We start from the raw sequence: 26607 nt of genomic DNA on the forward strand, positions 1-26607 counted from the left end.
ACACACGTGCAACAAACACACACATACAACACATGTTCCTTGAGGGTACCTAGAACAGGGTTTAAATGAATAAATATTTTCTGAATGGAATCAAAGGGAATCTATTTTTTCAAGCTGAAGATCTGGCTTAATTCTTTGCAAAATTCACTCTCTCTGTGCCCATGATATACCACAAGAAGTAGCTCATCATTTGGGTGCTGGTAGTGTACAGGAAAATCTGAAACAGAATTTTGACAAATGTGAATGTATGCAGGGAATGAAGCTACCATTTTTCTTGATTCTCATATCTCAGTAGTCAAATGGAAGCAGACCCTTTAGTTCTTATTACGAATATGTGGCCAGGGAAACTGCTTACCACATAGCTCTGGAAGAGTAAAGAGCTTGAGAATGAGGTTGATGAGGGATGAAGGAATTTTGATTGTGTGAGAAACTTGGAGCCTACAGCTTATTTTGAAACTATTTTTAGTAAAGATTTAGCCAGGTTCATTCCTATGAAGGTTTGGAAAAGTCTGGTTTATTTTATAGCACAATAAAACCTCATGGTTTCCTAGATGGCTGGTATTTGTTTAAAGAGAGTAGCTTGCTGGTCCAGACAACATTTGAGAGGTTATAATGAGAGGAAATCTGATGTAAACCTTTTCACCTGTAAAAAGGAGGGGTCACTAAGGAATAAAATCGGCCATACCCATGAGGTTTACTGGTTAAAAAAACCATAGTTTTGATTTGTTTCAAGTCTTGTCCATATTAGAGTGAACGTTAGTCATCCTTTCAAACATGATTACACATCTCCAAAAGACAGTGTTAAAACCTTGAATTTATATAAGGGTTCTTGTTATTTTTCACAGTTTGCACTTACATTTAATACAGTTACCAAAGCACCAAACCACGCTAGAGAGTTGTCACTGGGAACAGTCCAAGCATAATTCTAGTGAAGACTGATATTGGTTAACTGCAGTGAATCCTGGTTATTTAGCAGGGAAAGGACGTTAAATACGCTTGCTTTTGTCTGAATTATCTGACCAGATGTTTAAAAAAATTCTCTAAATTTACAAATCTACATTTTGCTTTTCATTAGATCCAGTGGCTTCTTTACTATTTCCAGAGCTGGTGAGAATATTCTTTTTTTAAACTAAGTATGTTGAACAAGATCATTTAAATGAGTCTTTTCAAAAACGATTTCTCACTGACTTCAAAGGGATACAAGAAAAAGAATCAGACCAAGATTGCACTACTCATTGAAGCTGGATAATAACCGCTTAGTTTAAAAAAAAAATCTCTCAGAGCTGTGTTAGACGTTTGTTTCTGTATTATACAGAATCTGTAACATGTCTTATTTTTTATTCCTTTATTTGTAGGACACCACTATAAATATAAAATAAGTGCTAGTTTTATAATACCTATTTATAAAAATGTAGGGAAGACTGTAGGTACACCATTAAGGAGAATCTGTTATTATTATTTTATACAGGAGAAAAATGTGTGTGGCCTTTACATTGTATCAGTAAGCTATTTAAATTATGTCATTTAGCTAAAACTAACAAAGATAATGATGAAACTAAAGGTAAAGCTTTTTCCTGGCTAAATTTTCTAGAATGACACTTTTTTTGTGTGTGTGAGGAAGATCAGCCCTGAGCTAACATCTGTTGCCTGCCAATCCTCCTCTTTTTGCTGAGGAAGATTGGCCCTGGGCTAACATCTGTGCCCATCTTCCTCTACTTTATATAGGACGCCACCACAGCATAGCTTGACAAGCGGTGCGTTGGTGTGTGCCTGGGATCCGAACCTGCGAACCCCGGGGCCGCCGAAGCAGAGCGTGCACACTTAACCGCTAGGCCACCTGGCCGGCCTCTTTTCTTAATGTCAACCTAAATATTAATTCATTCCTCAATCTGCTATAATCTGGCTTCTGCCCCCACCACGGCAACTGTTCCACATATGGTCGACAATGAATTCCTGGAGACACGTTCCTGTCCTCATCTTTTCAGAACGTGGCAGTCCATGTTTTTTGTCCCTCTTCTTGAACTTCCTTATTTTGGTATGTGACACCACTCTCGCCTGATTCTCTAACTTTGCCACCTCCTTTTGAGCAATTCTTTTGCTCTTTGTCCCTTGTATGTTGGTATTCCTCAGAGTTCAGACATCAATCCTCTTCTCATCTCATGCTATATACTCTCCTGTGGGATGTCTCATTTTCCTCCCAAGATTCCCCTTCTGCCTTTACACTGCAGACTTTCAAACACATCTATCTCTAGTCCAGATTGCTCTCTTGAGCTTCAGACTCCTATATCTAACTGCCAAGGAACATCTCCATTTGGATTTAGTCTGCTCAAAATGAAACCCATAATCTTTACCCTCAGTGTTTTCTCTAGTACTTCTTATCCTTGTTAACGGCTTCAAGATATTCTACTTACCTAGGCTAGACCTAGGGAACCCTCTTTGCATTCCCTTTTTCCCTCTAAGGAACTGAGCAGAAAGTTCTGTAGTTATCTGTTAATTCAATCCTTCCTTTCCAAATTTAATCCCATTGTCTTACAGAACTTTATCTTTCATTTGGCCTATTATAATGGTTTCTTAGATGATTTTCCTGGCTTTGGTCTCACATTCTTCCAAACTATTCTTCATGCAGTACCAGCACTGAGATTTGAAATGTGCAATTAAAATTGGTCATGCCAAAAAAACAAAACAAAACAAAATAATGATTTATGTTCCCTGCTTAAAAACCTGTAACAAAAGCCAGCCCTGATGGCTTAGTGGTTAAAGTTTGGCGTGTTCATCTCTGGTGGCCCAGGCCTGGTTCCTGGGCGTGGCACCACACCACTCTTCTGTCAGTAGCCATGCTGTGGCAGTGGCTCACAGAGAGGAACCAGAAGAACTTACAACTATGTACTGGGGTTTTGGGGGAGGGGAAAGAAGAAAAAAGGAGGAAGATTGGCAACAGATGTTAGCTTAGGGCAAATCTTCCCCTGGAAAAAACAAACAAAAAAACTTTTAACAGTTCCTTATCATTCACAGAATAAATTCCTGGCTCCTCAGAATAGCCTATAGGGCTTCCCATGATTTGACTTCCACCCACTTATCCAGCCTCATTTCTCCATGCCCCTCTTCCCTCCACCCCAAATCACAAGAATCTGGCTATAGTTCCAGAAATGCCAGTGTTGTTTCATGCCTCCAAGTCTTTGCACATACTGCTCTCTGTCTGGAACACTCTACATTCTCCTCGTCTACCTGGGAAACCCCTATTTATTCTTCAATACCCAGGCTACAATCTCTTCATCTGTGAACTCCTCTTTGTCCCACCACTATACGTGGTAAGAGCTATATTAGAGCATTTCATACTGTGCTTTGCTTGTTTACATATTTCCTCCTCTACCAAACTGAGGGCAGGGACTATATCTTATTCATATTTGTACTTTTAGTATCTAGGGCAATGCTTGGCACATGCTGAATGAATGAATAAACTTTTGCAAACATAAATGTTTTCTTGTCTTCACTATGTTTAATGCTATTATGGGTGAAATTGGTTGTTAACATTTGATATTTTTTCTGTTTCTCCATGTTACCACTTACATGCTTTAAATCAACATCTTTTCAGCAGAATGAGATCTAAGATATGTAGGCCCACAAAATTATGATAATAATATGTAGTCATTCCTTTAAAAATTAATGTATTAAAATTTTTTGCATTTATAGCACACAAGTAGAATAAAGCATTAAAATCCCTGCAGCATTTGCCTTGTGATCAAAGACAGCTGCTAATTTATCTATTTGATTGCATAGTCAGGAAGACAGATTCAGTTGAACGAAATAGCATTGAAAGCAAGCCTTGAAAACAAATTGAACAGATGATATAATCTGTGGATCTCCTTGGAAAAACTCAGAACTGATAGAATCCTGGAAAGTCCTGAAGGGGTGGGGAAGGGTAAGGAAGAGGATAGGACGTAAGAAAAATAAACTGAATTTACATTTACTGAGCATCTAGTCATTGCTAGCCATTTTTTTTTTTTTAATTTATTTTTGTGAGGAGATCAGCCCTGTGCTAACATCTGCCAATCCTCCTCCTTTTTTGCCGAGGAAGACTGGCCCTGGGCTAACATCTGTGCCCATCTTCCTCCACTTTATATGGGACGCCACCACAGCATGGCTTGACAAGCAGTGTGTCAGTGCGTGCCCAGGATCCGAACCGGCGTACCCTGGGCCGCCGCAGCGGAACGCATGCATGTAACTGCTTGCGCCACCTGGCCGGCCCCTCATTGCTAGTCATTTTAAATATTAATTTAATCCATAACATGACCCTATGAGGTGGACATTATTATCCCCATTTCATAGACGAGGTAGGTAACATGAGATATTAAGTAACCTCCAAGGTCATGCATCTACAAAGTGGTAACGACCTGACTGACACTAGTTTCCTTCCTTCACAGCATGCTGCCCTGCCTTTCAAATAAAGTTCTCAGAGCTGCTGTACTGCTGTGTGCAGCTTGGTAACACACACAAAGACACATTATTTGCTCCTATTTGCAATGATCATATGTAGGCGGCTCACTTAGTAATTAACAGTAATACAACTATAACTTAATTTCCAATCTCAATGCTCATTTAGAAACATTTACTATTGAAAAGAATAGTCTCACATTTATTGATGATGCTAGATGGAATTGGATGAATCTTTTTGCAAAGCAACATGAATACATTTTAAGTAGGTTTAGTGGAGAAAGCGTACTTCTAAGTTTTTCTTTGGTGTGCCCCACTGCTGGCTCCCTTTGGAATCCAGAAATGACTGCTGTCTGGGGTAAAAGGCAGTTTGCTCTTGCTGCCTCCTGTATATTGCTTGGCCTGGCAGTTTGTCACTCTCCTGGGCAAGAATCCAGCTTGTGGTAGTGAGGTGGTTTTGTGGCAGAACTCCACAATTAACCACAAGTTCAGTGTCAACGGTAGGCTGCCACCGTCGTGGCTGTGATCCTTCAGATCTGCTGGGATAGTTAGCGCTGAAGAAACTACTGCTTGTCTAAGGAGGGAACAGGAAAACTTGGAAAGAGTTTGCATTGCTGTTTATTGTTCAAGGTTCAGGTTTTAGGTTTAATACAAAAAATCCAGGAAATTTCAGATTAATAGAGATTTAATACTTTTACCAGTTGTTTTTGGTAAAAGTAAAGTGGATTTGTGTCATAGATACAATTGTTGCTCTGAAAACTAGAAATAGAAAAAAGAAAATTCTTAAAGTAGTAGACTATACTCTTTCACAGCAAAAGAAATCCAGGTACCATCACTTGAACTAAAAAAATTCACCCACACATCTCTTAAACATTGATTTTATGTTGGCAATTAAATCAAACATAAATATATATATGTTTTCTGTAAATCTAAGAGAAAGTGTTCTTTTACTGGTTTTGTGCAAATGGATGTTAAGAAAAATATTTTTCAATAACAGTATGGAATCTTTTTTGTATTAAATCATGTATTAAGAGTTTCAATTAAAATTCATTGACTGATAAAGGGAAAAAAATCAGAGAATAGACAACTAAAAAATCTGACTTATTAAACTTTTTTGAGAAATACAAACATACTTCAAAAATTTTTGAGCATTAACTGAGTACTGTGCTAGGCATGACATGGAGATTGAGCTAAAATTGAATAAGACAGAATTCTTGTGTTTAAGAGTATACTGAAGAGGTATCCATGTAATAAACAAATATGATAACATAAAATGAACATTTATATAACAAATAGTAACAATAAACTCCACTCCCATATTAGGGCCACATACTCTCTGGCCTCCTCACACCTTACACTTTTGTTCTTTGTCCTTTTATACCTTACACTCCAGCCACCGGATACTTGAAATTACCCAAATGCGCCATGGTTGCATTCTTCCAGATTTTTGCACTTGCTTGCTTCCTTTGCTCAGATTATCTTTTCTCCCTACTTTATTTAGGTGGTTTCTACTTATCTTTCAATACCAAGCCCAGAAATCTCTTTTTCTGACTCCCCAAGAGCATTACTCCTTACCCAATACTCCGGCCCTGCTCTGGGTTAGGTGGCCCTTCTCTGAGCTCCCAGAGTACACTGAGCTTACTTACCTCTACATCACAGCTCCTGGTACACTGGGCTCTAGTAGTCTCTTTACTGTTCTAGCTTCCACTATGAGCCCTTGAGAACAGGAGCCACACCTTTTGTCATTGCATCCTTGTCAGCTAGCACAGTGCCCAGCACAATGTCAGGCTCTTAATAAATGTTGAATGAATAAATACATTCATTAAGCGAGAGAGATTAAATGTTGGTGGAGGGTAGTGGTACATAGGAGAGCTGAGGAAGTAAAAGAAATGAGGGAATTAAATATGAGATGAAAGAGAGAGGGCAGCCGTCCAGACAGACACTGGGGAGAGAACTGGACCTGGTAGAGAAGGAGAAACAAATCACGAAAACAAGCTGAGACAACTACACAGTGGGGAGACTCTGGAAAAGCATGATTTTCTTCTTCCTTAATCGTTCTGAAGCACTGTTCCCAACTGTTTTTATCATATATTCTCTTGTGCTCTTTAATAGTCTATGTGCACAGGCCCTATTTCTCACATAAAGCTGCATCTTGAGGAAGCTTCTAAAGAACTGTATAGTTTTAAATGTTCTAAATAGATTCTTGCACAGTGCTCTGCATATAGTGGGTACTCAATAAATACAGACCGTCCCTGAGCTATGATGACTTAGGATTTTTTGACTTTACGATGGGGCGAAAGCAATATGTGTTCAGTATAAACTGTACTTTGAATTTTCATCTTTTCCCAGGCTAGCGATATGTATACAACCCTCTTTCGTGATGCAGGGCAGCCGTAGTGAGCCACAGCTCCCAGTCAGCCCTGTGATCATGGGGGTGAACAACCGATACACTTACAACCATTCCGTACCCATACAACCATTCTGTTTTTCACTTTCAGTACAGTATTCAGTAAATTACACAAGATATGCAATACTTTATTATAAAATAGGCTTTGCGTTGGATGATTTTGCCCAACTGTAGGCTAATATAAGTGTTCTGAGCATGTTTAAGGCAGGCTAGGCTAAGCTATGATTCAGTAGGTTAGGTGTATTAAATGCATTTTTGACTTAAAGAGTATTTTCAACTTAAGATGGGTTTATCTGTACAAAACTCTACGGTAAGCTGAGGAAGATCTGTACTTGTTGAGATGAACTAAACAGTGAGTCAAAGTGAGGTTCAGATTCTGAGATGAATATTAGCTAGAAGGAAAATAGGTATTGTTAACACACTTAGGCAACAGAGTGCCACTGCACATTGAAAACAGAGTGATCCTTTCGATACCAGAGAAAAGCCAGTCTCTTTTTATTTTCAAATGTAAGTTTGTAAATGTTAATTCTTTCAAAACTTTTTAAAGTTTTCATGTATCTTAAGGAATGGCTCTAGATTTAGGAATTTGGAATCTCAATGATACTGGTTACTTTACTGGCTATTCCTGAAAGTTTCTTTGATATTTAAAATGTCAGACTTCTTTATACCATTATCCCTGAGAAATTAGGGCTGCCTTATTACTGAATTTTGAAAAATTATATTTTAGAAAGAGCACTTAGTTCTAAGCATTCTCTCAGATCCGATTCAAATCCATTTTTATGGTCTATTTCAGAGGTTTCAATTTTTTCTTTCTTCTTTTTACTTTTTACAATGAGGGGCTTCAGGTCAGAGTAGGAGGTGGCAGAGACCTGCTGAGTTGTCAGGCTCTGGGCCTGGAACACCTCCAATAAGAGCAGTCTGCTTTTATTTGCATAACATTTCTTCTGAAAAACGTTTGAAAACCATGGTTGAGAGGCGACAATGCAAAAGGGGAACAGTAATGAAAAGCCTTAAAGACCTGGTAACCATTATTTCCTGCTTTTCAACTGCTCTTAGCAAATCTATAGAGGCTGCTCCATAAATCATCCTGAGGAGTCAGATCTTGAGGAGTCACCTGATCATGTGACAGCAATAATGACTGGACAGATCATGTATTCCATGATAATAACTATAATAGAGCCACAAATAGGTGTAGCTGCTAAGATCCATTTAAAAATATTTAATTTTGGAAGGGAATTTCTGGGAATACTGCTCTAGAAATGGATTTTCTTTATATCCAGATTTTCAAGTTAGGAAACAATCTTATCTTCTTAAAAAAAGGTTGAAAGCATACATAAGGTATAAGGACAGGGAGTTACACCCACCAGAAGACAGGGCAAGAGGGGAGGAGCAGCTGAGACCTAAAGTGAGATCCATTTGTTATTTCGGCTTGTTTGAGGATGAAGGTTCAAGGAGAGAACAAGTGAATTCACAGAGAGGACAATTTCCACTCCAGCAATGGTGAGCACTAGAGGTCCCAGATGAAGAAGTGGGTGTTCTAACATTGGGCTGAGCCCAGTAATGGGACAGCTAAACTAGTGCTTGTAAAGTTAGACAGGTGGGCAGGCAGTGGCATCTAGATCTGTCAAAGAGGTCCTTAGCCACTAGACTATGATTAGGGGGCACAGTTTTTGGCCCTGAGACTGGAAAGACCTAGGCAGGGTTTTAGTTCTTCCATAGTTAACTGGGGCATTGGCAGCTTATTGGTGTGGGTACCTAAAATGGAGAATAAAATGAAAATCTTATCCCACAAACTGGGGCACATGAAAAAACTGGGTCTTTGGAGCTGGATGGCAAGGACTCCATGATTAGAATAGAGGAATACACAGGGGGTTGCATTGCACCAGAATGATTTGGAAGCTGGGTGGTAAGCACAAGGATCCCATGTCACGGAAGATCAAACTGGGAGAATAATTCTAGTGGGGAGATCATGGGTCAAGATGTGAGAGAATGCAAGGTCAGGTAAAATGAGGCTGGGATAGAAAGTGCTGAGAAAAGTCAAAGGTATGCTGTGACTTTAGGAATTTTTTTCACAACAGATAATGGTCATACATTCTCGAAACTAAAGACAAGAGCTAAGTAATTCTATTGGTTGTTTAAATCTGGCAAAAGAATAATTAAATAATTTGAAATCCAAGAAATGCAGCCTACTAATAATCTCTGACAAAGACTGTAAACAGAGAAGGGAGTTGCTATAAACATAGCTAGCTCATTCTTTTTGTACATATTTTTTAGTTAAGTAAACTGATAGTCTTTGGTCACAGCCTTATATTTTATTTTAGAATCCTCTCAGGTGCTGGGGTTGGTGTTCAGTGGGATGCACTCCAAGTATATGTTGTTGAAAGAGTTGGGTTTCTAGTCTCATAAAGACCTGGGAAGACAGATAAAAGAAGGCTAAAGGAGAACTGGGAAGTATGAAGGGTGCTTTGAATTTTATTTTCCAGATAACTGTCTTTTGATACAAATTCTTTTGTTTTTATTTGTCAACACTGCGAGTTTGCTTTAATATGTTGGTACAAATAATTCAAAGGTTGCTCTTGGCAATCTGAAACATGGATCCTAAGGATGCCTGTACATTTTTGGCATACAGAATCATAGCTTTTTAAGACTGGAAGGCACTTTAAAGGTCATCAAAATCAAACTGCTTTGTTTTCCAATTGATAAGAATGAGGCCTGTAAAAGTTATGTGACTTGCTTAATGCCAGGGCATGAATGGCTGGGCCAGGACTAGAACCTATGACATGGATTTTTAGTCTACTACTATTTCCATTACCATGCCTATCCTACCTCAGATGACAACCCAAGGCCTGAAAACAACAATTTTAACCTGAATTTGTTCTAATTTTCCAATCAATTTATTATTTTCTATGAGAATTTATAATGGGCATTTCAGTAACGCTGGTGCTAGTTTTATCTTGCTCTTCTGTACAAGCTCAAAATGTATCCATTCCTACTTTAATCTTTGACTGGTAATGATGATTTCTGTGCATATCATTTAAAAAATGTATTTACTGAGTTCCATTGAAATGAGATTTAAAAAAATTTTTCAATTGTCATGGTGAAAAAAAGACCCCACAGATTTTTATCTTTTAGGGCAAGCATTTGAGTAATCAATTTGAAAACTCCATTAAACATTTTTTCCTTTATCTAAGAGACAGAAAAGGAAAGGGAATTCTGGTCTTTTTTCATTTTGGTCAAATTCTTGTGCTAATTTCTCGGTGATTTCTTCTATGTATGTGAACTATGACCATCTACGAAAATGGTCTGTTTTAGGTCATGGCTGTGGGCAGAGATTAATTGGTGAAAAATGGGCCTGTTTGTGGGATTTACCACACAGTAAGGTTTCTCATCTCCCTGGAAAAATGTGGAATTAGCTCTTTGAGAAATGCAGGCCTGTCATGAGGTTAAAGGGAGAGTTTCGGCGGAGGGAAACACAGTTCACTCTCTAAGGCAGTTATGATTGGTGAGATTCCAGAGCAGTCCCTTTGGTTCAGCAAAGTTCTTCCCGCTTTCAAGTCAGTCTTTCCTACATGTTGCTAGTTTCACCAGTAATTCACAGATAACATCTTATTTGGCTTCTTTCACGGCCAACCGATCCAAAGTGGGCGATGGTCTTGGAGAGGACTCCTAATCCTCCCATACCCCCTCTCTAGAACATGCTGTTCCAGTGGAAAAGAACTTTGCGACAGCAGATTTTCTATGCTTGCTGAGGGGGATACAGATGTGAACCCGCGGGTGTGTAAGGCAAGGGTGCGAGGCGGAGGATGGGATGTTAGTTCCTCGCCTGTGAAGACAGTTCTTGAGGAGGACAAGCTCATGATAGCTACTTGGATGCTCCCAGAGAGCACTCCACGTGCACGCTCCTCCCTAAGAGCCACTGCAAGGATCGTGGGCCTGCTCTGTGGCCCAAGAGTCCACGTTGCTGTTGAGGACAGACCTAACCACAGTGATAAGGGTTTCTTCGGCATGCCCTTGGTGGTGGCTGGCCCTTACCAGGTCACACAGCCCGGCTCTGACAGTCCAAGGGCCCACCCTTAACCGGGATGAAGTTCGAGGCAGGACCCGCCGCCTCTCCACTCAACTCGTTTTCCCTACTACGCACTCCCGTTGGGGACCACAAATGCCCTCTTTCCCCAAGACCCCAGTGATGACCTGTCGGAGCTTGGCGGGGTGTCTGTGACTTACCCCCAAAGGGAACCTGCGCGCCTGGGGTCCCAGGATGGCGGGTTTGGCCCCTTCCATCCGAAAAGGACCCCGCCCGGTCTTGGGGCCGCGGCCGCGCTCTCCCCCGCCCGGGCACGCTCGGTCGGCTGGGTCCCCGGCTCGGGCGGGCGGGCGGGCTGCGGCGCCGGCGGCGGCGGGACGGGGCGCGGGCGCGCGCGGGCGGCGGGCGGCGGGCGGGGCGCGCGCCCGGCCCGGGCAGCCGCGAGGGAGGAGCGCCGCCCGCCCGTCGCTCGCGCGCCCAACGGACCAGGCTGGGGCCGTGAGGTAACTGCTGCAGCCCGCGGGAGCTGGGAGGCGACACCGAGTCTCCAGTCCCGAGAGGTGCCCGAGGAAAAAGGCGGGGTCTGCCGGAGCGGTGCCGGAGAGAAGCCCCTTCCGCCGCTCTCCTCAGCCGGCATGTCGCGGAGCCCGCCGCTCCTCCGTCCGCGCGGCGGGGACCCCGGGCCGCGGCGGCGGGCACAGCCCTGACGTGCTGCGGAGCCGGGGGGCGCCCCCACAGCGGGGCCGAGGGGTGAGGGAGCGCGTCGGTCCGAGCTGAGCCCCGCGGCCACCCCGGTCCCGGCCATGAGGAGGGACGAGCGAGACGCGAAAGCCATGCGGTACCCGCCGGCGGCGGACAGGGCCGGCTCGCCCCCCGAGACCCTGAGGAACGGCTACGTGAAGAGCTGCGTGAGCCCCTTGCGGCAGGACCCCCCGCGCGGCTTCTTCTTCCACCTCTGCCGCTTCTGCAACGTGGAGCTGCTGCTGCCGCCGCCGGCCTCCCCGCAGCAGCCGCGGCGCCGCTCCCCCTTCTCCCGGGCGCGCCTCTCGCTGGGCGCCCTGGCCGCCTTTGTCCTCGCCCTGCTGCTCGGCTCGGGGCCCGCGGGCTGGGCTGCCGGGGCCGCCCGGCTGCGGACCCTGCTGAGCGTCTGCTCGCACAGCCTCAGCCCCCTCTTCAGCATCGCCTGTGCCTTCTTCTTCCTCACCTGCTTCCTGACCCGCGCCAAGCGGGGCCCCGGCCCGGGCCCGAGCGGCGGCGGCGGCGGCGCCTGGCGCCTGCTGGCGCTGCCCGCCTGCTGTTACCTGGGGGACTTCTTGGTGTGGCAGTGGTGGTCGTGGCCCGGGGGGGACGGAGAGGCGGGGGCCCCGGCCCCGCACACGCCGCCGGCGGTGGCGGGCAGGTTGCTCTGGGTGCTGAGCTGCGTGGGCTTGCTGACGCTCGCGCGCCCGTGGAGGCTCCGGCACGGCATCCTGGTGCTGCTCTTCTCCAGCTTCGTCTGGTGGGTCTCCTTCACCAGCCTCGGGGCGCTGCCGTCAGCCCTCAGGCCGCTGCTCTCCTGCCTGGCGGGGGCCACTGGCTGCCTGCTGGCCCTGGGCTTGGATCACTTCTTTCAAATCAGGGAAGCGCCTCATCATCCTCGGTTGTCCAGTACCGCGGAGGAAAAAGTGCCTGTGATCAGACCCCGGAGGAGGTCCAGCTGCGTGTCCTTCGGAGAAACTTCGGCCAGTTACTATGGCAGTTCCAAAATGTTCAGGAGACCTTCGTTGCCTTGCATTTCCAGAGAACAGGTATGTTACCAGAAAGCAAGGTTTGGTAAGGAAGTGAGTGCGGGTTTCTCTCTTCAGTTCCCAAGTTGAATTAGCGTATTTGAAGGCATGTTAACTTCCAGGATGAAAAAAAGAGTTTTATTTTGGAAAGAATTTCTAAAACACAGGAAACTTTTTTAAAATGCAGAAGAAACTTTTATTTTTGAAGAGAAATGAAATAGCAGGCTAATCATATTGCACTTTTTAAAGACTTTGTTTATGTAATGCTTGAATTCTTAGAAGAATGAAGTGAATTATTTGCGGTTTAATAGCTTGATTACTCCCATTTTGGCATACTTTGATGTATATCTTTTTGGTGCCATTTATCTGTTGCTGTTATAATGGTGATGTCTCCCCAAAGATAACATACAGTCATTAGAATGAGTGACTATACGATATATGAATTTTAATCAGCGTGGTTTCATTATTGATAGTCAAGAGAAACAATTTGAGATCTTATAATGAACAGTGATGAGCTTTGGAACTTAGACTTGTTAGTTTAGATGAAAAGAAATAATTGGAATAGTTGGAATATTATATATTACATATTATTCTATATTATATGTAATGCTATGTTACTATTATAATAGTTGGAAATAATTTTTAAGAGATTGCCTCCCAAATTTCAGCAGTATAGGCTAATATAATCTTTTACAGGGTAACTCATGGTCGCGTGTATTTGTTACATAATTAGGAGAATGTTGTAACAATTTAACCTTTAGGTTTAGTAATGTCTGGAAAGATGCCAATAGCATTTCCAATTTTTTTTTTTCCTGTAGGTTTACATGTTTTTGTTTTTTGAAGGAATTGAAATCATCAGGGAACAAGCTTCTATCTTTTTGTAGCCTAGGGAAATCTTACCTGTTCTACATTACCTAGAAGCTCAGCAAGTATAGCTACTATTCATTGAGTATTTGCTAAGTGCAAAACGCTTTGCATATATTGTCTCAAATCCTCACAAGAACCCTGTACGGTAGGTGACATTAACCTCGATGTAGAGATGAGCAGATTGAGGTTTATAGAGATTACCCAACTTCACACATCTAGTAAGTGGCAGTGCTGGGATTTGAAGCTCGATTTTTCAGTTTTTAGTGCTGTGTTCAAAGCAACTAAAGGACGAGTAGAAGTTTTGTTCAAGTAGGAGAGTAGGAGTCTGTATCATTAGTTTTCAGACTTTTTGATTAAAGATGTATTTTACACTGGGACCCAGTATATTTGAAACAAAAGTTTCTTATTCTTATTAGGTCTGATGCTCTCTTCTCTTCAAAATAATCTACAAGCTGCTACATTGATTTTATGACATGATTAACACTGATCTGTAGTGTTCTGATGAGACTACACTTTGCTTCTTGAAAAGTGTTTTCAGAGGCCACTTTTGTGGTCTGTAGTTATTTGGCCAAATGCTTGAAAAAATTGTTCAAAAAATATGGTGCCTTTTGTTTTCTCAATTTACTGCCAGTGATCATAGATAATGCTTAGTTAAATGTGTATCAGGAGAAAAATTGTTGTGAGAAGATTCACTGGAGAGCAAAGTAGTATCAGCTGTTTTCATAGAATGGACTAGCGTTTGACATTTGGCTATATGTGAATAGATTGCATTTTTTAACACCAGAAAATTGTTTTAGCCTAGTCTTGTCACATTTGTAGATAATTGTCCTGAATTTAACAGCATTGCACTTGAATGTATTTTAATTGTAACATGTTGGTGTAGTCCATTATGGCTAGTCTCTTGTAAATTGAAAATTCCTGGTCTTCTTAATTCTACTCTGGTGCTCTTTCCATGACAGCAGCCTCTTTCAACTTTTAGCTAGGTGCAGTGTTGTTATGCTAGGTAGCTTCCTTTATTATTTGTATGAGAGGAAAATACAATTTGCGCTTTTAAATAGGGCATACTTTCTTAGTGTAGAAAACCTTTATTCACATTTCACTATGAATACGAACACTTTTGGAGTCTTAAAATATATGCTAATAGTTCAAGGGTTTGTAAGTGGTTACTTAATGTTCAGTGTCATAAAATAATGCTGTTTTGGCGTTACTAGAAATTACTATATATCTTTACTTGAGCAGAGATTGTAACAAGAATTTTTACTTATGCTTGTTCCTGAAGTTTAACAGTGGGTCTGTGGTTTTGTTTGCGTGTATGTTATGTTAAGGAAATTAAGAGGATACCAATACTTTTATGGAAGTAAAAGATAAAAGATTTTCTAATTTTCAAAGTGCTAAACTTTGTATATGACAATTGTAAAGTCACTTTCTTGTTGCAGAAAGTGAAGGAAGACAAGATTATGGGTAGAACCTGACATAGGGGGAAAAGTCCTGGATTCATAGGCAGAGGATTAATGGTCAATTCTTGGCTCTACTGTGTAATTTTGGACAAGTCAGTGAATCTGAGTCTCAGTATCCTGTCAAATCAGGGGATCCCAGGAGATGAATTCTATAATACCTTCCAATTCTAGAATTTATTTCTTTCAGTTAGTTTATACTTTTTGTAAGGTATAAATACAAATATATATAAAATATCACAGATTAGTAGTTCTTGAAGTTTTATTTAAATGTTGAATGTTGATGCAACTAAACTGTGTTTTCCAAAGTGTAATAATTGGAAAAGATGAACAAATATTCTGTATTTTTTGAGTAGAGAACTTTTAAAAAGGTTATGTGGATTCATTTTGGATTGATAAAATTATTATACTTTCATTTCCTTAAGAATTTAAATGTTTTTATTAATATCTTTGAAAAGCAATTGAAAAATCATATCAATATAAATGTTTTTAATTGTGTGAGAGTAAATTTAAAGTAATTTTAAACTTTTGGAATGTTAGGTACCATGTTGAAAAATAATGGCGTATGTTTGTAAAACACATAATTTTCATAATTAGATTTATAGTATTTGATGTAAATGCTATGTATGTGTCAGTTCGTAAGCAAGGGTTTTTTGTTGCTGTTGTTTTTAGCAAAGCATTTAGAGATTTAAAGTTTAAATCTAGTTACTGTTGACTGTGTTCTGCCTCGGTGGGTTAATGGAAAGGAGCACTGAGTTTGTAGTATATTTGCCAGGAGTCAGCTGAAACTAATAGGAAGCTAAAAGAAAAAATTTTTAAGCTGATTAGAAGCTTTGATCAGAATTGAACAAATTACATTTCTATACTATTTTAATTGTATATTGTATTATGTAGTTTCCAGCTTTTCAACCAGATCATTTTGTGTGTGTGATAGACTAGGTAAATATGAAGTTTTGAAAGGTGTAAGTTAGTATGTGAGATATTTTTCTATACCGAAAATGCTAAGTGCTTTCTAAATGGTTAAGTAAATATTTAAAAGTTCTGTGGCCTTAAAGCCCGTAAATATTATTTAAAGTGTTAATTTTATTTGAAAAAGGTATACACATGTAGTAGGAAGGCTTTTAAAAAAGATTTTTAAGTTTAAGTGATTATTTACCCCTTTACGGAATTTGCAAGGCATATCCCACTATGAATTTCTTTAAAAATACTGTAATAGTTGTGAACTTTATTTTCTAGTTTTAGTGAGTGTTTTATTCTAATTTCATGTTAATATTTTGTAGTAAAATAGCAGCTTATGTAATAATTTTATGCTCTATTCTGTAAATATTGTATGTACTCTGCCATCAGTTATCTTTCAAAAACAGATTTGATCAAATCACTTGATGTTTTAAAAATCTCTTATGGCTTTTCATCGTCCACAGGATAAAGTTCATACCCTTGACCCTTGCTGCAAAGTCCGTCATAACCTGCTCTTAGCCTTTTTTGTTTTGTTTTGTTTTTAAAAAAGCCATCTAGGACTTATGGAACAGCCCCTCCTTCCCTCCATCCTTGGCTCTAGCTATATGAAGACTGCTCATTGTTATTGACGTAGATTTTTTTTTTTTTTTTGCTTTACCATTCACACTGGTTGAAATCTCCTTTAAGGAACAAATAAGATTAAGAAGTCTTTGCACAGTACAGTGATACTCAAATTAGTGTGTTAGTTGAGAACAAAACTTCATTATAGCCGAGTTGACCATATTTAAAAATGAAAATTGACAAATTGTGTGAAGCAGTGATAATGTGTGATAGAATATTTTCATTATATCGCATGAAAGAGTAACATCTCTGTAGTTTGTTTTCCCACACTGAGTGGAAGGGAAATAGGGCCAACGATAAGTAAAACTAAAGTTTGTTTTCATTGTCCTCAGGCTTTTTGTCCTCTTAAGTAGCAGAGATTCTTTCCTTTTTTGCTTTCAATTATCGAGTCAGCCTGTTTCCCTAGCACATTCTCCTGCCTTCCTATACCCCATTGAAAGCAGGAAGAATCTATACTTGTTAAAAAAGTTTATTTTGACATAAATATATTTATACAGAGATAGAAGAGAGGGAAGAGATTTAGATTTTATCTAATTGAAATCTGCTCACTTCATAGAAAGGAAAGAAATTCAACTCCAGCGAGATAAAAATATTGTCTCTAGGTTGTGCTGAGAGATATTGGGATACGGGTCCTGACTCCTAGTCCACCTATACTTTCTGCAAAGAACATATGTACCTGCAGTCATAGTTTCCCAAAACTGTGCTTAATTTTGCCATCTATCTCCCATTATGTGTGATAAGTGGTGACCCTGGTTAGAGGAGATTGGGGGTAGTGGTAAGAGAGAGATAGGAGGGACTCTTGAAATCACATAGTTCACAATGACCTTGAAGATAAACTTGGTACCTGATGTCGTTATTTCAGAGTGACTTTGTCAGGATGCAGCTGGTCTCAAACTGAAGTGCCTTCAGGGGCCAGCCACATAACATATTTATGTTATATGTTGAGGAGGGAGGGAAGGATAAGAAGAATGGAGGTGAACTGACTGTTGCCTGCTTGGCCTAACGCGTTCAATTTAATCAGAACAAACTGAGCAACTGTGTTAGCCAAACAAAACTTAAGTAGGAGAGCTGGGTTCTGTCTGTGTTTAGTTCCTGACAGTTTATAACATTGGGTTGGTGTTCACCTTATTATTTACAAGCTGATCCATGTTTATTTAAGTGATTGTTAGAAGCCTGTTCTTAGAACTTGGGGCAGAGGAGTATATTTCCCACTGTCTGTTTCTTTTACAACCTAGAACTTTCCCTCTAATATTTATTTACCTAGCAGGTGTCTTTCTGGATTTTCTCTTCTCCATCAGCTAGAGTACCTTGTTTGGCTACTTCTTCCTTACATTTCATACAACTTGTATGCAGCATATTTTAAAAATTTGTAGTTAACATTTAAATTTGTAAATGAGAAATGCCATACATAAAAGAATGTACATATATATATTTTTATATGGTTTAAGGAAGAAAATAAAACAAAAAAAAAGTCACGTACTCATCACTTACTTCCTTTGACTAACCTGTGTAACCTCTTTTGCCTCCCCTTCTCTCTGTCCCAGAGGCAACACATCTATCCTGAGGTTTGTTTTTTTTTTTTTTTGCTATTCATTCTTTTGCTTATCTTTATAATTATAACTCCTATGAATGTATTCTTAAGTAGTCTAAATAACATGTTGTTAATATTGCCTGCTTTAGAACCTTAAGTAAATAGAATGATGCTGTACGAGTTATTCTATGTTTTATTTTTTGCTTGACATTTTCTGAGATTCATCCATGTTGATGTGGATAGTTGTAGTTCATTTTTTCCATGATATATAGTATTTCATTGTATGACCATAGTAAAATTTATCCATTCCACTATTCATAGACCCTTGGGTGGTTTTCAGTTTTTTGCTATTGGGTACAATGCTGCTATGAAAATTCTTGTAAATGTCTCCTGGTGTATGTGTGCATCTAGAAGTAGAACTGCTGAGTTGCAAGGTATGCTCGTATTCAACTTTACTGTATATGGTAGACAGAGTAATGGTGCCCCAAAGATGTCCACGTTCTAATCCCTGGAATTTGTGAATTTATTACCTTACATGGCAAAGGGGACTTTGCAGATGGGATTAATTTAAGGATCTTGAGATGCGGAGATTATTCAGGTTTATCTGAGTGGGTCCAGTGTAATCATAAGGGTCCTTAAAAAGTAGAAGGAGGAGGCAGAAGAGATCAGAGAAGGAGATGTGACAATGAAAGTAGGGTTGGAGTAATACGATGTAAGAAAGACTCACTCAACCCCCCTTTGACTTTGACAATGAGAGAAGAAGGCCAGGAGCCAAGGAAAGCAGGCAGCCTCTAGAAGCTGGAAAAGACAAGGAAATGGATTTTCCCTAGAGCCCCCAGAAAGTAACGAAGCCCTGCCACCACCTTGATTTTAGCTCAGTGTGTCAGACTTCTAACCCACAGAACTATAAGATAATACATTTGTGTTGTTTTATGCCCCTGAGTTTGTGGTAATTTGTTGCAGGAATGTATTTGCATTAATGGCTGGAAGAGTTTGCATGGGTTGTTGTAACAAAGTACCACAAACTAGATGGCTTTAACAACAGAAATTCATTGTCTCAATGGTTTGGGGCCTAGAAGTCCAAGATCAAGATGTCCTCAGGGTTGGTTCCTTCTGAGGGCTCTGAGGGAGAATCTGTTCCATGCCTTTCTCCTGGACTCTGGTGGTTTGCTGTTAGTCTTTGGCATTTCTCAGCCTGTAGATGTGTCACCCCATCTTTGCCTTCATCTTCACATGGCACTCTCTCTGGGTCTCTTCACTTTGTCTTCACTCTGTGCCTGTCTGTCTTCGTGTCCCAATTTCCTCGTTTTATAGGGAACCCAGTCGTATTGTATTAGGGCCCACTCTAATGACCTTATTTTAATTTAAGTACATCTGTAAAGACCCTATTTCCAAATACAGTCACCTTCTGAGGTACTGAAGGTTAGGACTTCCGCACATCTTTTTTGAGGGACACAATTCAACCCATACAAGTAGCAATAGAAGACTTAGACACTATGGAAAGTTGAATTGTTTTTCAAAATCATTGTACTATTTATACTTTTCCTAGCAGTGAAGAAGAATGCCCTCAAATCAATGATTCCTATTTACCGACTTTAATTTTTGTTAGTCTAGTGGGTGTGAAATGGTATTTCTTTGTGATTTTCATTTTCATTTTCCTAATTACTAATAAGGCTGAAGTTTCTTATGTTACAGACTACATTTCTTATTCAGGGATTACCTGTTCTTGTCTTTTACCCTTTTAAAAATTGGGTGATTCATTTTTTCTTAATAATTCATGAATTCTTTATATATTCTGGACGTCAATCTTTTATTGGTTATTTGGGTTGCAAATATCTTCTTCCAGTTTTTATGGTGTCTTGATAACTGAGGTTCTTATTTTAATGTTGTCAAGTTTACAAATCTTTTCCTCTAATGGTAAGACTGTGTCTTGTTTACAAAACCCTTCCCTATTGGAAGTCATAAAATAGACTCCTATATGGTCTTAAGTTTTTGAAGTTTTGTCTTTCAAATGTTTTTTATCCACCTAGAATTGATTTATATGTGTGATGTGATGTAGAGATCTAATCTCATTTTGTTACTGAGGAAGATTGCCCCTGAGCTAACATCTGTGCCCATCTTCCTCTATTTTATATGTGGGATACCTGCCACAGGATGGCTTGATAAGCAGTGCCTAGTTCCATGCCTGGGATCTGAACCCCTGAACCCTGGGCACCGAAGCGGAGCCTGTGAACTTAACCATTACGCCACCCGGCTGGCCCCTAATCTCGTAACTGGATATCCAGTTATGTCAACACAATTTATTGAAAAGTTTATTCTGCATTTATCAGCAGTGCTGCCTCTGTCGTATATCAAGTTTCAGTATATGTGTGAGTCTGCATCTGGGCTCTCTGTTATGTTTCATTGGTTAGTTTATGCACCCTATGTTAATACTACATGCTTTATAATAAGACAATATATAGTAAGTTCCCTCATCTTGTTATTCTTCTTCAAGTGTGTGTTGGTTATTTTTGGACCTTCGGTTTTCAATATAAATTTTAGAGTAAGCTTGTCAAGTTCCACAAAAAATCCCCTTGGGATTTTGATTGGCATTGCATTAAATCCTTTGAACAATTTAGAGAAGAATTTGCTTTTGGTTGAAATTTTTTTTTTTTTTTTTGGTGAAGAAGATTGTCCCTGAGCTTAACATCTATGCCAATCTTCCTCTATTTTGTATGTGGGACGCTGCCACAGCATAGCTTGATGAGTGGTGTGTAGGTCCGTGCCTGGGATCCAAACCTGCGAACCCCAGGCTCCTGAAGTGGAGTGCATGCACTTAACCACTGTGCCACCAGGCTGGCCCCCAAACTGATTGAAATTTTTAAGTTGTATTTTTTTAGGAATTTATTTAATGTAACTTTTCAAATTTATTTTCTTAGTTCGTAATATCTTTTATCTGTTTAATCTGTTCAGCATCTGCATTTATGTCCTCTTTTTCATTCCTAATATCATTTGTGTCTTTTTTCTTCATTTCTTAATCAACCTTGCTAAAAGTTTGTTTTTCAATCTTTTCAAAAAAACCAGCTCTCTAGATTGCTAGTTGTTTTCTAGTTTATTTATATCAGCTCTTACCTTTATTTTCATTTTTTTGTTTCTTTGAGTTTATTTTCTAGTTCTTTTTCTGACTTTGTAGTTGGGATGCTAAGTGTGTTAATTTTGAGCTTTTCCTGTGTATGCATTTAAGATTATACGTTTCTCGGGGCCGGCCTGGTGGCGTAGCGGTTAAGTTCGCGCGTTCCACTTCGGCTGCCCTGGGTTCACCAGTATGGATCCTGGACATGGACCTACACACCACTCATCAAGCCAGGCGGCGTCCCACATAGAGCAACTAGAAGGATGTACAACTATGACATACAACTATCCACTGGGGCTTTGGGGGGAAGAAAGGAGGAGGATTGGCAACAGATGTTAGCTCAGGGCCAATCTTCCTCAAAAAAAAAAAAAAAGGATTATACATTTCTCTCTAAATATTGCTATAATTGAATCTCACGAGGTTTGACATGTGCTATTATTGTTCAGTGCTAAGCATTTTCTAATATTTGTTTTGATTTCCTTTTTGACTCATAAGTTATTTAGAAATAAAAAAAATTTCTAATACGCAGTTTTTTTTAGTTATTTTCTTGTTGTTGATTTCTGATTTAATTGCCATGTGGGCAAAGAATGTAGCCTAACATGTTCAGTTTTCATAAATGTTCTCTCTGCTTGAAAATAATATATATTTTTCAATTATTAGGTACAATGTTTGTTAGTTGTCTGGTAGATAAAGGTTGTGAAATGTCCTTGTCACATCTTCGGTGTCCTTACTGACTTTTTTATCTTCTTGACCCATCAGTAACTGGAGAGAGTATTAACAATCTCACTTTGCTGGTGCACTTGTTAATTTTCCCCCATAGTTTGCAGTTTGCTTCTTGTGTTCGTGAGTATGTTTATGGAGACTAGGACTTTTCAAATTGGATGGAATTACTTATCAATGGAACAACAAAAAGGATGCATGAGAGCACATTTCAAATGTCTGAAGAGTCATTGTAGGAAAGTAATGAAAAATTAGTTTTATCAATGTTAATATATATTTATGAATTGCCTTTTATATATGCCAGGCCCTGGATATACTAAGATCACAAGCACAGGGTGTGTATTGCAAGGAAATCAACCTCTAATGGAGAGAGAAAATGTAAATAAGTAATTACAATTCAGTGTGTTAAGTGGTATAGCAGAGATATAAGCACGGTACCGTGGGAGCATTATGGAAGGAACAACTAACCCTTTCCAAGAGGAGAGTCAGAAAGCCTTCAAAAAGTATGTAACAAGTGAGCTTTCATCTTCAAATAAAGTTTCTTACTGAAATAAAACAAATAAAAAATGAATTAAAGACCTTCATTTCTATGACTTTAAGAAGAATATTTCAAAGTTATTCCAGCATAATCTCTACCTTACTATAAATACGTATGGAGGTAAATGCTTCTTATCAACTAAGAGACTAAAAAGTCACGGAAAACATACTGAGCCAAATCAGGCAAATTGTTCACCTTCAGTCACCAAACAATACTCACAACCAAAAATGCTGCTTAAATTCTCTACCAGAAATGTCAATATCAGTGGTGAAAATAATATAGGTGATAAAGGAAAGTAACCCAGGATCAAGAAGGAGGGACTATTATGAGATGTCATAATTATCAAGTGCTATGTACTAGTCTCAACAACTATGTGAAGTAAGAATTGGGATCCTGTTTTGCAGCTGGAAACTAAGGCAGAAAGGTGAATTACCTAGCCCTAAATCACTTAGCTAGTACATAGAAAATACCATAATATGCTGAGTGCCATTTCCAGTATATAATAAGCCCCTGAGAACTCTCCCAACTGAAACAACTAAAGTATAAGTTTAAACATTTTAGAATATCTTTTGAAAGGAGTGACTAAGTAAGAAAATCTTAGGTGCCACAAAAAGAAGTGAAAGTAGTATAGGGGAGGAAGAATTTTCCCTTCGTCCCTTCTAGGTTCTTTGGCTGGTCTAATAATTAAATTGATGTAAGACAGATTAACAGGAGAAAAACAAATTCAATTTTATATATACAGGAGCCCCATAAAAATATGAGACGCAAAGAAGTGACCAGCTCAGGAAGCTTTCGTACCTTTTAGACAAACTGTATTTGTGAAGAATTGACAAGAAAAAGGGGTTTGGGCTTGGAGTGGTAAATTGGTGAAGACTTAACAAGGTTTGTTTATATAGCCTTCTCGGCCCTAAATTCCCTATCTCTGCTGAGAAGGACGCCTTCTAGTCTCCTGGTACAGGAGGGATACCTTTCACAAGGGAGATTTATCTCCTGCTTTGGGTGGGGCACAAAGTGGGGTCAGAGTGTCCTTCTTGCACTGGTTATTTCTCAAGTATCTTTAATTCAAAATAATCAGTATGCCAAAGTGGCATATTTTGGGGTGGCATATTCTGCTCCCCTTCAGTAGGAATCCTGAGAGGTAAGCAAACACTAAAACCAGCTTTCACTTGAAGAGTTTCTCACCATCCTTAGAGACTTTGAACATTTACTTCTGTTAGGTATGTCTAGGCTCAAGAGGTAAAAGGTAGGGTCTGTCCGTCCAAAGTCAGGAATCTAATAGAAAACCTCTGTATAAAGCTGAGACCCCAAAGTGCTACTCCCTCAGCGTAAGGGTAAATGAGAAATAAATGTGGCCATGGAGGTGGGATGCCTATCTTGACCTTGGCACAAGGGAGTTGGGGGAGGGATAAAATAAATCTCTCCTGGGAATGTATAACCCACAAGAGGGCTCTCATCAAGTTTTTTTGTTTGTTTGTTTTTTATTGTGGTAAAATACATGTAACATAAAATTTACCATGGTAACCATTTTTAAGTGTACAGTTTAGTGGCATTAAGTACATTCACATTGTTGTACAACCATCACTACCATCCATCTCTAGAACTTTTTTATCTTCCCAAACTGAAACTCCATATCCATTAAACAAGAACTCTCCATTCCCCTCCCCCCAGCCCCTGGTAACTGCCATTCTACTTTGTTTGTATGAATTTGACTACTTTAGATACCTCATATAAATGGAATCATATAGTCTTTATCTTTTTGTGACTGACTTATTTCACTTAGCATAATAATCGTTGGAATTTTGATAGGGATTGCATTGAATCTATAGATTGCTTTGAGTAGTATTGACATCTTGACAATAGTAAGTCTTACAATTCATTAACATGGGATGTCTTTCTATTTATTTGTGTTTTAATTTCTTTCAGCAATGTTTTGTGGTTTTCAGTGTACAAGTCTTTCACCTCTTTGGTTAAGTTTATTCCGAAGTATTCTTATTGATGCTATTATAAATGGAATTGTTTCTTAATTTCATTTTTGAATTGTTCATTTTTAGTGTATAGAAATACAACTGATTTATATGTGTTGATTTTGTATCCTGCAGCCTTCCTGAATTTAACAGTTTTTTTTTGTGGAATCTTTAGTGTCCTCATTTATTAAAATGTTAAAAAAATTTCCTATTAAGACTTTATTTTTTTAGAGCAGTTTAAAGTTCACAGCAGAACTGAAGGGAAGGCACAGAGATTTTCCGTATATACACTTTGCCCCCACACCTGCGTTGCCTCTCTCATTATCAACATTCTCCACCAGACTCTTAACATTTGTTACAATTGATGAGCCTACATTGATACATCATAATCACCCCAAATCCATAGTTTACATTATATTTCACTCTTGGTGTTATACATTCTGTGGGTTTAGACAAATGTAAAATGACATGTATCCATCATTATAGTATCAAACAAATTACTTTCACTGCCTAAAAATCCTCTGTGTTCTGCATATTCGTCCCTTCTCCCACCCCAACTTCTGGCAACTACTGATCTTTTTACTGTCTCCACAGTCTTGCCTTTTCCAGATGTCATATAATTGGAGTCATAGAGTACTCATTTAGTTTTTTATCTAAACACCACATATGTGGACTGAGAAACCTCAACTGAAAAATGTAAAGTCATCCCAGGTAACTGTTAGAAGTGAATTCAGGTTCTCTAAGGCCTCAAACAATTCTCACAGATAAAATTCCAAGGAAATTGAGCAGTACATAGTAAAAAATCCACAAAACATGCAAGGAAACAAGGCACTATAAGTAAGAACCTGCAGAAAAATGTATACAGCAAAAAACACACCCACAAAGGCTTCAGAGGTTGGAACTATCATATTCCAAATATAAAAAGTATGTTTAATATGCTTAAAGAAATAAAATAGAAGCTTGAGAAAATGATTGGGGAACAGAGGATTAAAAGAACAATCATACAGATTTGAAAAATAGAACTTCCAAAGATGAAAAAAATAACCACAAATTAAAAACCTAATGCACATATTAAATAGCAGTTGAGAGAAAGAATTTGTGAACCAGAAGATAGATCCAAAAAAATTGCCCATGATGTTTTGCAGAGAGAAAAAGAAATAGAATTTAAGAGAGATTGAAAAACTTGGAGAATAAGGAGAAAAGGTTTAACATGGATTTAATTGAAGTTCCAAAAGGAGGTAATAAAATGGAGAACAGGTGATATTTGAAGAGACACTGCAAAATAGAATTTTATAGAACTGATGAAAAATACCAAATAATATCCAGAAGGCCCACTAAATCCCAAGCAGAATAAATGAAAAGAAATCTACCCCTAGACACATCATTGCAAAATACTGAGCACAGACAAAAAAGAGAAGTACTAAAAGAAGTCAGAGAGAAAAGAGAAATTACCTACAAAAAATGAGTGGCACTTATACTGAAAAGTGACATTAATAGCAACAGTGGAAGCCATAAAGCAGTAGAATGTCATCTTTCATGTGCTGAGGGAAAATAACTGTCAAACCAGAAATCAGTGCCCAGCAAAACTACCGTTCTGGAAAGAGAACAAACTAAAACTATTTCTGATGAGCAAAAATTGAGAGTTGTTACCACCAAAAGAACATATAGTTTAGGCAAAAGGAAGAACTGAAATCAAGAAGGAATGCTAATAATAAATATCTAGGTAAAATTAGGCAACCATGATGTTACAAAACATTACTAACAGTGCCTAATTTGTGAGAGAAGAACAAGCTAGAACTAAAATACTAGAAAACAATAGCGTTTACATTGGAAGGAAAAGTCAGGATAGTGAGACTATGAGAATGGTGGCAGTGGAGAGAAAGGAAAATATTTCCTATCCCTATTTTCATATGGAGAAAGAGGTATGAAGATATTTCAAGTCTGGGTATCTGCAAGGTTTGTGGTCATTAGCTAACACAGGGAATATGGAGAAAGGAACTGGTTTGGGAGAAATGACGAAGAGCTTGCTTTTATTGATTAGTACATGTTATTTTCTCATGTGTGTGTGTGCTATCTCTAAATGGGATGTAAGGGGTAAGCTCCCTGAGAACAAAGATCCAACATTTCTGTTTTGTATTTCTCAAAGTACATTTTGGAGCTCACAGTGGATATCTATTATTGTATTTTCTCATGTCATTTCTCATAATAGTTCCAT

At 39.2% G+C, this 26607-nt stretch overlaps 1 protein-coding gene across 2 annotated transcripts in view; it reads left to right on the top strand.

Annotated features, from left to right (window-relative positions):
* The first annotated feature begins 11339 nt into the window (after positions 1-11339).
* PDE3B (phosphodiesterase 3B) overlaps positions 11340-26607 on the top strand; it is a 179149-nt gene continuing 163881 nt past the window's right edge. For both annotated transcript variants that reach the window (XM_058546034.1, XM_058546035.1), the window contains exon 1: positions 11340-12649. In XM_058546034.1, the coding sequence (XP_058402017.1) occupies positions 11666-12649 (984 nt within the window). In that variant the 5' untranslated portion in view covers positions 11340-11665. The remainder of the gene's footprint in view (positions 12650-26607) is intronic.

The sequence above is a fragment of the Diceros bicornis genome, chromosome 7, assembly GCF_020826845.1.
Source record: "Diceros bicornis minor isolate mBicDic1 chromosome 7, mDicBic1.mat.cur, whole genome shotgun sequence".
NCBI classification, from domain to species: Eukaryota; Metazoa; Chordata; class Mammalia; order Perissodactyla; family Rhinocerotidae; genus Diceros; species Diceros bicornis.